The 16,396-nt window shown below is 41.9% G+C and overlaps 1 protein-coding gene across 1 annotated transcript in view; it reads right to left on the bottom strand.

Annotated features, from left to right (window-relative positions):
• Positions 1 to 16,146, bottom strand: part of ACTA2 (actin alpha 2, smooth muscle) — a 38,758-nt gene extending 22,612 nt beyond the window's left edge. Inside the window, exons 1-4 of the mRNA XM_030203063.1 lie at positions 16,048 to 16,146; positions 13,976 to 14,148; positions 11,200 to 11,328; positions 695 to 805 (exon numbers count right to left, since the gene is read on the bottom strand). Of these exons, the coding sequence (XP_030058923.1) occupies positions 695 to 805; positions 11,200 to 11,328; positions 13,976 to 14,104 (369 nt within the window). The 5' untranslated portion in view covers positions 14,105 to 14,148; positions 16,048 to 16,146. The remainder of the gene's footprint in view (positions 1 to 694; positions 806 to 11,199; positions 11,329 to 13,975; positions 14,149 to 16,047) is intronic.
• Positions 16,147 to 16,396: the final 250 nt, after the last annotated feature.

Here is a 16,396-nt window from a genome sequence, read left to right as displayed (position 1 = left end):
AAGCAGCCAGCAGACAGAGACAAAGCAACAGAAAACTGCAAGTGAGGTAAGGCGTAACCAAACTCCATGAAAACACAGAGCTAATAGCTCAGACAGAGCGAAGGGAAGGCTTCAGCAGAATAGGAATAATGCCAAAGTAGGGGTTGTAGGGAAAGGTAAGCTTAAGTAGATCAGACTGACATCAGCTCAGCCCCTGACGGGCCAATAAGGAGCAGTCCCAAGCATTCCCCTGTCTGACTAGCAGAATTCTAGCAGAATTCTAACAGAATCATAACACCCACCTTTTTATTTTACTTTTTCATCATTTTTGATATGGTCATTTTTATTTTTCATTTTTATCTATATTACACATTTACATTGTCCTCTATAATTATAAAGACAACAAGTACCTGGGCTAAAGAGGAGCCTGATTCTGCTTGCTGTAGGACTGTGCTCTATGATCTCTGGGGAGGAAATCTTCCCTCCCCACTTCTCTATGTTTGCCAACATCTTAAATCCTGGTCTTTTGATGAATAGGGATGTTATGTGTTTACTGGCCAATGGTAAATGTATAACTTCCTTTAAAAAAATGGCCCAATTATTCTCATCTAAATGCTAAGTAAAACAAAATTAACCTAATAATGAACTCTGACTTCAGTCTATCACTCCAGTCTAACCATGCAAATAAATTATATGCTGGGAGAAACATGGCTACCTGGGTCATTTTCTCTCTGTTGGCCTTAGGATTTAATGGAGCTTCTGTAAGTAGAGTTGGATGTTCTTCAGGCGCAACACGGAGTTCATTGTAAAAACTGTGATGCCAGATCTAGAATTGAAAGCAAATGAAAAACTGGAGTAAACAACTATTACTTAATATGATGTCACCATCCTTAAAATTTGAAGTAATTAGTTTAGAAACCACCCTTTCAGACCAGGTCACAAAAGGGCAGTGTGCAACTCAGATCATTGATAAATTACAACACACACAACAAAAAATGAATACACTTTCTACAAAATCCTAATAAATAGAAAAAAAGAAAACAAATAAAATAAAATGATACCTTTTTTATTGGACTAACTTAATACATTTTTGATGAACTTTTGAAGGTAACCCTTCTTCAAAAATTCAGAAATGAACAAATAATGACATATATCAGAATACTAGTAAAAAAAAGGCCCGTTTCTGACAGAAATGAAACGGGCACTAGCAAGGTTTTCCTCGGAGTGTGTATGTTTGAGAGAGAGTGTGTGTGAGAGATAGAGTGTGTGTGTCAGACAGAGAATGAGAGAAAGACAGAGTGTGTATGTGTGTTTGTGTGAGAGAGAGAGTGTGTGAGAGACAGAGTGTCTGTGTGTGTGAGACTGTGTGTGTGTGACAGAGAGATAGAGTGTGATAGACAGAGAGTGTGTCAGAGAGAGTGTATGTGAGATACAGTGAGTGAGTGTGTGCCCCTCCCTCTCGCAGGTCCCCCACCCGCACCTCTCTGGTCTCAGGACCCCCTCCCCACCTCCCTCTCCCCTGCCCCCCCCTCCAGCCATCCATGTCCAGCGACTGTCCTCTCCCCCTGCCCCCCCTGCAGCCACCCATGTCCAGCGACCCTCCACTCCCCCTGCCCCCCCTCCAGCCACCCGTCCAGCAACCCTCCCCTCCTCCTCCCCCCTGCCCCCCTCCAGCCACCCATGTCTAGCGACCCTTCCCTCCCCCTCTGCACATCAAACCCCCTTGCCACCCGCAGCTGCCACTGGTAACGCTGTCCGGCCGCTGCTGCTTCTCCTATTGAGCAGACCCCGGAGGAGCGCAGCGACGTGAGAGGCGAGAGGAGGAGCAGCTGCAGAGCCGACAACCAATGCCTGATGGCTGTCTACGGTGCCGCGTTTCAGGTTTAAAAACATTTATGGCTTTTTTTCTTTTTGTAGCGGCAGCTGCTGCTCAACAGGAGAAGCAGCAGTGGCCGGATAGCGTTACCAGTGGAAGCTGCGGGTGGCGAGGGGGTTGATGTGCTTTGGGATGGGGGTATTTGATGTGCTTCGGGGGGGGGGGGGGTGTTTGATGTGCCCGGGGGGGGGGGGGCTTGGGTGATGCGCCGAGGGGGTGTTTGAGCAGCGCACTCACAGCTGATTCCCAGGCAGGGGGAGGAGTAGGGAAACACGCGGAGCAAATTGCTCTGCGTGTTTCCCTACTCCTCCCCCTGCCTGGGAATCAGCTGTGAGTGACGTCAGCCTGGCTACGGAGCCTAGCTCAGCAACTCCAGGAGCCACGGACACAGGCAGCTACTTTAGAACGTTGGTGGTGAGAATTATTATATAGGATATCTGTGAAGCATAAGCATTCCAATGACAGTCTTATGGGGAAGGTAGGGATGGAGGGGTGAGAAATAGGGATAGATAGATGGGTGATCAGAAAGTGACAAAGCAGTATAATTTTATGGTTTATAATGTGACTAGTAAAAAAGGCCTGTTTCTCACACAAATCAAACGGGCACTAGCAAGGTTATCATGTAATGGCGATTATGTTTTTAAGGGAACCGTTAGGAGAAACGTTCTGTCATGATAAGTAATAATTGGGAAGGGTGTATAATGAGTAATATGCTCCAGGGGTATGAGATATGGATTGTTTTACCTATGTTTTTTTTTATTTTAATCTTTCTTTTTTTGTGATTTTTATTTATAGTATATTTTAAAAGGTAAAGAGTACGCAGACTCCATCCATGTCCAGCATTTCTCCTCTCTTCCCTCCCCTCCATCGATGTGCATCTCCTTCCCGACTTCCCTCCCCTCCATCCATCCATGTGCAGCAACTCTCCATTCTCCCCTGCCCTCTCCGCCATCCGCCCATATCCAGCAAATTTCCTCTCTCCCCTGCCCCCATTCATCTATCCATGTCCAGCAATTCTCCTCTCTCCCCTGCCCTCTCCTCCATCCATCCATGTCCAGCAACTGTCCATTCTCCCCTGCCCTCTCCTCCATCCATCCATGTCCAGCAATTCTCCTCTCTCCCCTGCCCTCTCCTCCATCCATCCATGTCCAGCAACTCTCCATTCTCCCCTGCCCTCTCCTCCATCAATCCATATCCAGCAAATTTGTGCCCTCCCCTGCCCCTCCATCCATCCATGTCCAGCAATTCTCCTCTCTCTCCTGCCCTCCCCTCCTGTCCTGTCCAGCGATCTCTTCTCTCCCCCTGCCCTCCCATCCTCTCCTGTCCAGCGATCTCTTCTCCCCCGCCCTTCTCTCCAATTCCAGCCATCTCTTCTCTCCCCCTGCCCTCACATCCATGTCCAGCGATTCTCCCTGCCCTCCCTCAGCTCCCTGACAGCCCTCCTATCTGTTCTCCCCCCCCTGCGCGTTTAACCCTTTTACTTTCAGGCGCAGCGACAGCAGTGAAGAGGACAACAGAAAGCTAACGGCGGTAATAAATTCCTGTGATAAAGTCTTTGGGTTCAGCTCCTTACGAAGCACCTAGCGAAACAGGAGCTCGCTGTTGGGCATAACCAGCAATCACAGAATGCATCGCAGCTAAGTACCAGTTTTGTTGAATACTTTAACATAAAAATAAATCAAATTGAGATTTTTTAGACTTGTGATGATACTCGCAAAACGCATATATTTTCAAGAAAGAAACTTTTCTAAAGTGCGTTAAGCGAATTAGACCGCTAAGCTAAAAATTAGCAACAGGTACCGAGAGTCTGAAGTCTTTTCCTCAGTTTAAGAGATACATGGAGAGATATGCTTGCTTATAGTGTACTTTAAGATTTCCTTTACTCATGCAAGTACCAAGTAAATAGTAGTTTAACTGTGCAATCATGGAACTCAGAGTCAACCTCCTCCAGAAATGGACAAATTTGCTTTACTAGTAAAGAGACCATGGATCTGAAATATAGTATTAGAGGATGATTCTAATGATCAGGCGGAAAGACATGATCTCAAATGAAAAAGTGCATAAGTGGAAGGTGGACAACCCTGCTAGAACACAAAGATCTGGTGGCAAATTAGCTAATAGGTTGTGGGAGGGTATGACAGAGGGTAAAAAGAGTACAGGCATAGAAAAAACTGGTGCAGCTGATGACAACGAGCTATCCATAACCAAGAAAAATTCTAACTTTTGATGTCTACATTTCTATAACAGAACAACCTCACTAAAAGCATACACTGCCGTACATAGAAATGGGTTCAAAAAGGACCAGAATCTGGGATCACAATTGTAAAGCTCATCTGTAATCTCAGAATTTAATAGTGAGCAGTTTTAATTGGCTCATGATTTGAGACTGACATAAGAATATCTCAAAATATCAGAGAAAAATATCCAGTTTCAGATTTTACTTTTTCCCAGGAAGTCAGGTTTTTGGGATATGAATATGTTTGAGATAGATTTGCATAGAATGCAGGTAGTGGTAGTGTATGCAAATCTATCTCATGCATATTCATTGTGGGAAACCTGAAAACCTGACTAGCTAGGTGCAGAGATGCCAAGGGTGGCCCATCCCAAAGCTGGAGACTGACCACCACAATGCTGGAGATTTAAAACCAATGAGTGAGATTTGTCTCGCAGGCCCCTGCCATGACTTAAACCAGTTCTAGCATATGTACATTTTAAAACTGACATATTTTAATCAATAAACAGAAAATATTTTTTCTACCTTTCTGTTCTGGTAATTTTACTTTTCTAATCATGTTGGCCCCAGTCTCTGGTTTATTATTTCCTCTGTCTTCTCTTAACTGTCTTGCCAGAATCTGTTTGTCCATTTGGCACCTCTTTTTTCTCCATGTCCACCATCCATCTTCTCTCTGTCCTTGTCCCTATCTTGCCACCATCTTCTTCCTCTATGTCCCTATTCTTGCCCTGTCAAACATAACTCTTCTGTGTTCCTAACCCCAATGCCCTCCCCCCAACTATTTTTGATTCTTTTTGCAACTATCATGCCTTACTTTTTGAACTGTTTGTCTTTTCGTTTTTATCTGTTGTATCTGGAGAGGCCATAAAAAGGGAGATTTTATTATAAAGTTATAATGGTCTCCAGTCTTTTCCTAATTTACTGTGCCTAATTACTATTCCACAATATGTGACCATCTCTGGGAAAAGGTGACTAAAGTCTCCAGAAACAAAAAATGAGATTTTAATTAATTCTGTTAGAGCAAACAATTGGTAATACAACAATCCAAACCTCATCCTTTTGTGTGAAAAAATAAAAGTTCAACAGTTGCAAACTGCTTATGGACCCATGTGTGGTGGTAAGGTCTCTGGCCAAAAATGGACGCACGCTGGTTTTTATTTTGCTGCACGTTCATTTTCTGGATCCTTAAAAAGGCTCTTTTTCCGGGACGCGGTAAACACTGGTCCGGCACGCACCAAAAGATGTGCTCACACTGCTGTAGGCCACTTTTTGCTGCAGCTTAGTAAAAGGGCCCCATAGTTTGGGAACCACTGGGTTAGACTGCTAGTGAGAGCTGGAGTCACAGCATAACAAACCACTCTGCAACCCGGAACAAGAAGGTTAATTCCCTATTAAGGTGGGTGGGAGGAACACTTTTAAGCTTGCTTTGCCGCTGCTGCTAGTCTACAGAAGCAGCAGCAGGAGTGTGTGTGTGTATGTGTGTGTGGGAGGGGGGTATAGAGGAGGCAGATGCTGGATTATGGTGGGAAACGGGATTAGGCTAGATGGAAGAGGGGAGAGAAAGAGGGCAGAAGCTGGGTGGAAAGGGGAGGGGGACAGAAGCTGGATGGAGGGAGAGAGAAGAAGGGTAGAAGTTGGCCTGAAGATGGGAGAGAAGGTGGGCAGAAGCTGGATGGAGGAGGGAGGGAGAGAGAAGGTGGGCAGAAACTGGATGGAAGGAAGAGAGAAGGTGGATAGAAGCTGGATGGAAGGGAGAGAGAAGGTGGACAGAAGCTGGATGGAAAGGAGAGAGAAGGTGGGCAGAAGTTGGATGGAAGGGAGAGAAAAGGTGGGCAGAAGCTGGATGGAAGGGAGAGAGAAGGTGGACAGAAGCTGGATGGAAAGGAGAGAGAAGGTGGGCAGAAGTTGGATGGAAGGGAGAGAAAAGGTGGGCAGAAGCTGGATGGAAGGGGGAGAGAAGGCAGACATAAGCTGAATGGAAAGGGGAGAGAAGATGGGCAGAATTTGGATGGAAGGTAGAGAGATGCTGGATGGAAAGGGGAGAGAGATGGGCAGAAGCTGGACGGAGGAAGGAGAGAAGGTGGGAAGAAGCATAAAATCTTTTCTTGTTCTGAGATTTTGCCAGGTACTTGTGACCTGGATTGGCCACTGTTGGAAACAGGATACTGGGCTTGATAGACCTTCGGTCTGTCCCAGTATGGCAATCCTTATGTCCTTATGTATGGAAGGTAAGACTGAATACCATCGGCGGCGGCAGCGACAGGGGGGGAGGGGGACTTGAGAGGAAATGTGTAGCCTAGGGGCACCATGACCCAAGAAAGTTTGGGAACCATTGCCTCAGAGTGTGATTAGGATAATTTTTAAGAAGCAGAAGATGCATGGCATCACCAACACTCTGCCTAGATCAGAGCATCCTTCCACAAATCGGGATTGTGTGGTAAGGTGGCAAGAAGGAAGCTATTACTCAACAAGCCTACTTCAAATCCCATACAAAGTATGCACAAGAATACTCAGGAGATACTAGAGTCTTGTGGCAAAAGGTTTTACAGTCTAACAAAAGCAAAATAGAACTTTTAGGCCTGAATACAAAGTTATATTTAGGACAAACTCCATGCAGCACATCATCCAGAGAAAACCATCTTTACTGTAAAACATGATAATGGCAGCTGCATGATATGAGTCCCAGTGCACTTTTCAGGACAGAAAGGACAATGAATGGAGTCCGTATCTCCGTATCTCAAAAAAGATATAGTAGAATTGGAAAAGGTACAGCGAAGGGCGACGAAAATGATAGTGGGGATGGGACGACTTTCCTATGAAGAGAGGCTGAGAAGGCTAGGGCTTTTCAGCTTGGAGAAGAGACGGCTGAGGGGAGATATGATAGAAGTGTATAAAATAATGAGTGGAATGGATCGGGTGGATGTGAAGCGACTGTTCACGCTATCCAAAAATACTAGGACTAGAGGGCATGAGTTGAAGCTACAGTGTGGTAAATTTAAAACGAATCAGAGAAAATTTTTCTTCACCCAACGTGTAATTAGACTCTGGAATTCATTGCCGGAGAACGTGGTACGGGCGGTTAGCTTGACGGAGTTTAAAAAGGGGTTAGATAGATTCCTAAAGGACAAGTCCATAGACCGCTATTAAATGGACTGGAAAAATTCCTCATTTTTAGGTACAACTTGTCTGGAATGTTTTTACGTTTGGGGAGCGTGCCAGGTGCCCTTGACCTGGATTGGCCACTGTCGGTGACAGGATGCTGGGCTAGATGGACCTTTGGTCTTTCCCAGTATGGCACTACTTATGTACTTATGTACTTATGTACTTATGGAGTAAAGTACAGAAAAGGCCTTGAGTGAGTAAGCCTGCTGCCCTCGGCAAGAAAGCTGAAACTGGGATGGAAGATTATCTTTCAGTATGACAATGACACAAAGCAAAGCACAATGTAGCCAAACCTACAGGAGAGTGGTTAAGAAATGGAAAGATAAAAATCCCTGTACAGTACCACACTTCGCATGCTGTGGTGAATGCAGAACACTTTGCTGCCCTGCTTCCAAACATTCAAAACTATTCATCAACGCTCCTGTAAAAGTAATACAACACCTACAAGTATGTCACTAAACTGATTGCTGGGAATTTTATATTTAATTTGACGTGAATGTGCTATTTGAAGACCTATTCTTTTCGAACTCCATTTCCTAGAAAGGTTGGATATAGCCTAACACCATCCATCTTAGCAGTCCAGTCCTTGTGTTGCACAATGAAGTCTACAGACATACCACCAAGGACCGTCTTCCGTAACTTGGTTCAATCATTGGTAGTCAGTCATCTAGACTATTGCAATGCACTTTACACGGGCTGCAAAGAGCAAATACTCAAAAAACTCCAAACAGCCCAGAACACTGCACCCAGACTCATATTTGGAAAATCAAAATATGAAAGTGCTAAACCACTACGAGAGAAACTACACTGGCCCCCACTCAAAGAATGTATCACATTCAAGGTGTGCACCCTAGTTCATAAAATCATCCATGGTGATGCCCCAGCCTACATGTCAGACCTGATAGACCTATCACCCAGGAACGCCAAAAAATCATCCCGCGCACTCCTCAATCTTCACTTCCCTAACTGCAAAGGTCTAAAATATAAACTAATGCACACATCAACCTTTTCCTATATGAGCACACAATTCTGGAATGCTCTACCGCGCAACCTAAAAACGATCACTGAACTAGCCAGCTTCCGCAAACTACTGAAGACCTATCTTTTTGATAAGACATATCACAAAGATCAAAACATGTGAAACCCCACATATATCCAGAACTGTCTTATAATGCTTTCTTGCTATTTCACTACTATGCGTTATCATTATCATGTAACCCAAAATCCTTCTGTACTACCAATTGTTTATTCTCTTCTCATTTCCACTATTCATGATGTATTGTAAGCCACATTGAGCCTGCAAAAAGGTGGAAATTGTGGTATACAAATGCAACAAATAAATAAAATAAATAAACCTCATTGGCCCCATGAAACAAAGAAACTCTGCTCTTCTCCATAGGATGTGCAACTGGGGCATGTGATGGGGTGCTGTAGCCTGGTTCTGCCACAGCATTTGTGATCCGTGGAACATGTCCACCTCCGTAATTTTGCCAGAAGAACAAAAGAACATAAGAACAGCTATACTGGGTTAGACCAATGGGGCATCTAGCCCAGTATCTAGCACAGGCCTAGTAGGTCTGTGAATGAGCACTGCAGTCGACTAGCAGCACCATAGAAATGTTAAATAGCAGTAGTAGTAATGAAATTTGATAGCTCCTTATTTGTTTTGAGATCTACCCAGACTTGAGACTCAGACTGGCCACTGTCAGAAGCACAATGTTGGGCTCAGTGGACCTTGGTCTGATTCAGCATGGTTTTCCTTATGTTCTTATGTAACTATAACACAGCAAAAATTTAGCCTATAAATATATTGCAAGAACCTTAATCCCAGAGAGAACTATGACTGAAGTGCTCTACAGCAGTGCTTCTTAATCTTCTCCTGGAGGCACACCTATCCACTTGGGTTTTCAGGATTACCACAATAAATATGAATGAGATAAATTTGAATACACTGGAAACTAACTAGATGCAAATCTATCTCATGCATATTCATTGTGTCAATTCTGAAAACAGGAGTGGCTAAGTGTGCCTCCAGGAGAGAGTTTGAGAAGCACTGCTCTTGAAGATCACTTCTTATCTCTTGGACCCTAGGGTTCCTCAAAACATTCCCAGCTATAGGTACTGTAATCCATATTTAATTGGAAAATAATTCATGCTATATGTGATAACATATCCATTTTCTTCTTGTCTTCATCTAAAGTCATAGTTTTTTCTACTGATGAGCACATTTCAGTGCTTGTGAGCTGGCCTTGATAAGATGCTATACTCTACAAAGGCTGTTTTCAAGCAGTGGACAGACCGAAAGGTGTTGCATGGTCTATGTTTCACCATAATTACTCAGATCTAGTAGACTAATCTCCATTTTGCATGTCAGTTCTAGATCTGCTGACTCAGGTATACAGGTACTAGGGCCTTTCATGTTGTCTGTTTCTTCTCTACCCCTGCAGGAAGCTGCAGTGATCGGTCATCCAAAATCTAATTAATGCTAACATTATCATGGCCATTATTTTTTTTTTTTAGCACATCCCAATGAACCAGAAGACTGTGCAATGGTAATTATGTGAGGACTGTAATAATTTTTTTGTTTGCCAACCCTATGTATATGTACTTGTGATTTGATCTGTCAAAAAATAGTAGTATCCTATTCATTGTGATGAATGTCTTAGAAACTACAGCCTAGTTAGCAGCTCAAAAACATTGTAGAAGTGATCTCCCAAACACTTGCAGGTTTGTGGCTTAGGTTAGACAGCAGCTGCAGTCATGAGTTTAAACTTGCTATACTGCAGCAAGATTTGAGGAGTGGGAAAAGGAGGTGATGGGAGGAGAGGTGGGGAGTAAAGGATTGCTGTGGCAGTGAAATATTCTGCTAGGCTTCATTTTGGATTGCATGAAAGGATATGGACACACAATAGTGAATTTTAATGTGTATGATTTTGATTTGTTAAACTTATCAGACAATCTGACTGTGCCAGTTACATATAGATGTGATTGTGCTCTGATAATTAGTGTTAGTTGCTTATTGGGAATATTGGTTCTATGCACAGTTCTGGTAATTTTGAATAAATAAACACTTAAAAAAATAAAACTGACTCCCCACAACAGATGCTCTATTGGGGGAGAATACATATATCCATAAAAGAAACATGAAATGCCACAACTGGATAACTCTCCATCCCCTAACTCAATAATTTGTGGAAACACATTTAGCAGCGTTTACTATGAGTCTTTTGGGATACGTCTCCACCAGCTTTGTCAATATTATAATTACACCATTTTTCCTGGGATGTTGTTTTTTTTCAAAAATGGTACTTACAGATGGACATGTTGAGCCTGAAACAATCTAGCTCAAAGTCATAATTAAACCAGAAATGTAGATGTTTTTCTGGTTCGATTACTGTTTTGGCAAAACATCTGGATTTGGATTATGACATCATATCGAAAATGCCCCTCCACATCTCTACTGATGTTTGTTGATGATTATGGGGTTTGAGAATTATCCTTCCTTCCATGTGTCATGTTTTTGTTTTCTGTCAGAACCCCTCTGTGTGCTATAGCCCAGCCACAGCTCAGCTCTCTGCAGGTCCAATGTGCTCAGTATATAAAAGCGTATGGTTATGTGTTTTACTATTTAATTCTAAAGACTGAGATTAATGTTTATACATCATGACTGTAGCACTTGCCTGCTGAGGAGAAAAACAGTAGCTCTCTCCAATTTCAGTTTAGTCCTCAGCGCCCACCCAGCCAATTGGGTTTTCAGGATATCCAGAATGAATATACATGAGATGCACTTGCTCAACTAGACCAGACTGAGAACATTATTTCATTAGGAGATTAATTTCAAATATAGTTAACATTCCTAGATTTAAACTACAACAACGAACATGTCCTAAATTAGACACAACACTTTGGGCCTTTGCATTCAAACTTTTGATTCTGACCGTAACTGTACCTTTTCCATGTCGTCCCAGTTTGTGATGATGCCATGTTCTATCGGGTACTTCAGGGTCAGGATTCCTCTCTTGCTTTGAGCTTCATCTCCCACATAACTGTCTTTCTGACCCATTCCTACCATCACACCCTGCAGATCAGACAACAAAACTCATTTGAATTTTATAGAACTGGATACTGAAAAACAATGGCTTGGAAATTGTATTGCTTATCTCATTTTGTAAATCCTAAGTGACAGAGCATAGCAGTGCCAGATCTGCAGTAAGAAATAATTATCAATCAATCTTATGGCCAGCTATGTGAATCTTATTCTTGTGTTTCCTTGTTGTTCAATTTTAATGGCAGATGTAAAGTTAGTTATTCTTACTTATGGATTTTGCTCACACCTTTATCAGATGTAGGTCAAGGTGGGTTACATTCAAGCTTAGTAGATATTTCCCTATCCAAGGAGAACTCACAGTCTAACTTGTACCCAAAGCAATGTAGGGTTAAGTGACTTGCCCAAGGTCACACAGAACAGCAGTGTGATTTGGACCAGGCTTCCCTGGGGTTCAGCCCACTGCTCTAGCCATTAGGCTACTCCGCCATAGAAAGAAGCAAATGTATTTCATAATGCACAGAAATATTTTTGAAGACATGAATAGACATTTGTAAGCAGCAAAATAGCTGAAAAACAGCCAAACACAATCTCAAAGGGTCATATGAAAAGAGATTGCACAGCAATAGCTAACTAGTGGGAAATACTCTCAGAAACCAAGGTCTTTGCTAAGGTCTGAACACCAGGACACTGATATCTACATGAGATTTTTTGTGCCTGTGATCTTGTCTCATTCATAGGGTATGATATCCCACCTGTTTTCAAACAAAACTATTCACAACAAAACTAATGATTTGAAAAACATAATCAAAAATGAAAAATTAAACATTCCAAGCTTAACATGAATAAACTTAGCTTTTTCAAGGCTGGCTTGGTAACCCCACAATCCAACTGTTAACTTTCATAGAAAGAAGCAAATGTATTTCATAATGCACAGAAATATTTTTGAAGACATGAATAGACATTTGTAAGCAGCAAAATAGCACAAATTACAGAGGTGCCAAAAAGATCAAGGCTTGTTTGCAGGACTGTACAAGTGAAGTAGGCAGCATCTTGTGCCTTTTCACTAAACGGCAAGAAATTGAGAGCTCTTAAGATGGTCCAAGAGTTCTTTATATTGACTGGTCAAGTAGGTTCTGACATTGGATTGAAGTTAAATCCAAGCATTTCTGATGCTGCTACAAAAGCACAGGGTTTTTAAAAACTCTATGTTTACAGCATTATTGCAGGTACTTTAGTGTGACTTAAAAGTCTTAGACAGACTGAATGGGTCAATTGGTCTTTAGCTACCACCATTTACTATATTACTGTGTCCAAGATCTCCATCTAACTTCAGTGTAACCTTCCACAGAAAGGACTGTCAAGTGACACTTTTCATTCAGGAAGAAATGGAAACCGTAAGGAAATAGTGGTTGTACACCACTTTGGATGAATTAAGCCCTCCAAAAACTGGTATATAAATTCTTAATTAAATTAATGTTAGGGACTGTGATTGTGTGGAAGGTAGGAAGGAAAATGGAGAAGGGTGGGTCCCATGACTGAAAATATCCATTTTTTGCCTGTGATGGTGAAAACCAGGGTAGAAAGATAGCTAGCTAGTCTAGGGTTCTATGTACTAAGCATTTCCTGTATAGACACAAAGAGAGAAAAAACTCTCAAGTACCTGCACCTCTTAGGAGTTTAAAATACCTGGACAGGGCAACAGATCTCCAGGTTAAATAACAGCACCAAAAGATCCTAAAAACAAATACTTCTTATTACCACCTACTGAACCTATACCTGAAAATCTTAACTAGTCAAAAATGCAAAGGAATCTTTTTTTTTTTACATTTCAAAAATCCTATAACATATCTACTGCTAAACACTGAAGTACTGCATATTGAAATGTGGAAAGCTCAGCAGTGAACTTAACTAAAAGAATATTAAATACATTGAGTAAGGTAGGAGTCACTAAGGGAGTTGTTTACTAAAGCTTAGCTTGAGTTATCTGCAGCAGGGCCCATAGGAATAAAATGGGCCCTGCTGCAGATAACTCGAGCTAAGCTTTAGTAAAAGACCCCCCCCCCCCCCAAGTCCTCAAAAAGATTACAGTATAATATGAATACCACAAAGGCTGGATTATAATTTTCCATGGCAAATCAATAGCAAATCAGTAATGTATTCTCATTTCTATACCAGTACTCTCCAAAATGGCTCTAACACCTCTTAGTATATTATACGGTATTTTCACCCATTGGCTGATCATCCTGATCTAGTTTTCTTTACTCTCTAAGAAACCTGCCTCTTGTTTATCGTATCATTTTTAAAATCATAATTTATAACCTCCTACGGGAGTGCCATAGGCAAAGAAAGGCAAACTATTGAAGAGCAGTCTTATGGCTCTAACACTTGCCAGATATTTTGGAAGTCCTGTTTGTCTTTACCGTACAGAACAGACTGACAAAAGCCAACACATAATCTCTTCAAATTAAGCAAATGCAGACTGGAATTCATTTGACAATATTACAACATTTCATTCTACTCAGCTTCCATAAGAAAACCAAAGAATGTGCTTCAGCATTTGGATGCAGCACCACGCTGCTATATCAGATTTTTTTTGTCTTACCCCCAAGACCCAATTTATTCTTGTGCAGTACGTCTATTAGAAGTGTCTCAATGGCATCACTCCAGTGTTACCCACCTGATGCCTGGGCCGTCCCACGATGGAAGGGAAAACAGCTCTCGGAGCATCATCCCCGGCGAAGCCAGCCTTACAGAGACCAGAGCCATTGTCGCATACCAGTGCTGTAGTGTCCTCCTCGTCACACATCTTTTCCTAGTCCAACTTCCTCAACCCCTCACAAGCAAAACTTCCTAAAAGGGACAAAGAAATAGAGTGGAATAATTAGGGCTTTCCTTCTACACTGTGACAGACCACAGTGCAATCAGGTGCCAAATTCACCAAATCTGAGGAGACAAATTATAGGGAGCATAGCTAAAACCAATCAAGTAATACATTTTATTTATTTTCGGCTATGACATATGTCCTTTCCTGTTGTTTTAATGTAATTTAGACTGTTTTGTTTTGATTGGCAAACTAACTTGAATGGCTTTGCCAAGAACAGAGTATAGAAAGTTTAATAAATAAAATAAATATTTAAATAAATGATAGAGAAACGAGACAGAAATTTGTTGTCTGGCATGTGACATACAAACTTCAGAAGAAATGATTGCAAGGGACGATAATGTTCAACGTTAATCATGCTGTTTCAGAAATAGTCCAGCATATGTGTATAGAAGTAATTATGTCTGAAATCCAGTTGATTTTTCCTGAAGCTAAAACAAGATTGATTTAAAAAGTAGGTTTTTAAATCAAATTTCTAATCTCTTCATGTTTTAGTGTTTTGTGTGCATCTGTAGTGCTACTATGAACAGTCCGGAGTTATAAAATGCATGAAAAAGATTTCAACATCTACACTGATTTGTATTAAAGAAAGTACAACAGAGAAAGTCAGTGTTAGTCTACTATGGTGAGTATTTCCCCACAGGGACGGTGCTGCTGCACAACATGAATGAACAGCCTGGTTTGGAACAAACCATTTCCTAATTAGGAAATAGTCTTTCCAATGTCTGTTTTTGGAATAGAATTCTAGGTCAGGGCTTTTGTTCAAGCACCAATTCCAGCCCAGGCTGTGCCAAAAATGACTGGCAGGGGGAGGGGTGAAAAGAAAGCCACAGTTCAAAGCTCATTGGACTCTAACAAGAACCATATTTAGTAATAAGCCACAAAACTCGAGGAAATCAAAGTTTGAAGAGTCAGGCAGAGCCCTCTGCTGTCAAGCTCTGATTTCTTGCAGCATGGCCCTGCAAAATGTAGTCTGTATTTTCCAAAATGAAAGAACACAGTACACAGTGTTTCCCACACAGCTAGAGAATTGGATTGTGCTACTTGTAATCCTGCTCCCTCTGGATGATAGTGAGGGAAGCCCATAAATATTTATTTGGATTAGCTCACACCTTTTTCAGTAGTAGCTCAAGGTGAGGTTACATTCAGGTACACTGGGTAACCCTAAACCCCATTTCCTTCCGGTCTCTTTACTGCTTTAAGAGTCCCTTAGAAATACCTTCTTTAAAGATCACCCCGAGAGTTCACAGGAACACCTTAAACATTCAGTTCTGAAAGCAGTGCTAGGTTTATACAGATGATGATAATGATGATGCTTAGGGACAGTAAATCCCTTCCCAGCAGAGTTTAAAGATACGACTGCAGCACTGTCATAGAATATTTACCGGAGTAGGATGAAACTCACATTTTCAAAACAGGTACCTCAGCATGGTGGGGAACCCTCATGAATCCATGCATGCAGCATTTTAAACAACATTCAGATCTGAGCTACAAAACCAATGGGCAGCAACTATTCTGCATCTACTACCAGAAAGGTGCAAATGACCTAGAGAGCACAAACTTTATGTTCACAGTCACAGATCAAATCATTTGCAGCAAACAGTTTGTCCTAAAGAACTGCATTTATCATTTTCATTAAATCTTATTCTACTATTACAGATAATCCTGTAGTTTCTAGTCTACAAATAGCAATTTCAATTACACGTTATTAATACAAAGCAAACACAGAAACTTATTTCTGAACGGAAGTCAAATTAGAATAGCCTCCCGCATCAATCATCCAGTTTTCCCTCAATGAGAATCGTTGTGATCTAACTTGCTTACTATGGCTTCTCTTTGTTGTTATAGTACTGTTGTGTTTCACTTACCCTGACAGCTCTTGGCTGGGGTTAGCTGCTCCGGATGGTGCACGGTGAATCTTGCAAGTTGTTTGATTATATAGCCCCTTGCCCTGTTCTCCTCCCACCGGCTTCCCAAACAAGGAGCACAAACAGACTTCAACTCCATCTCCCATTCTAACGCAACCATATAGGGACCTCAGCACAAAAACCTCTCATCTGGATGGACAAGGCTCTGGGTCTCTTCCATTGCATTCCATTGTAGTACTTGTGAAACCGGAGGAGAGACTTCAACTGTGGAACATAAACATATTAAAACTTCAGGACAGCTGCTAAAATACACTGACATACTGTACTCCTGACAGACAGTCAGTCTTTG

Source organism: Microcaecilia unicolor, chromosome 5, assembly GCF_901765095.1.
Source record: "Microcaecilia unicolor chromosome 5, aMicUni1.1, whole genome shotgun sequence".
NCBI lineage: Eukaryota > Metazoa > Chordata > Amphibia > Gymnophiona > Siphonopidae > Microcaecilia > Microcaecilia unicolor.
This window is presented reverse-complemented; position numbering and strand designations above follow the sequence as displayed.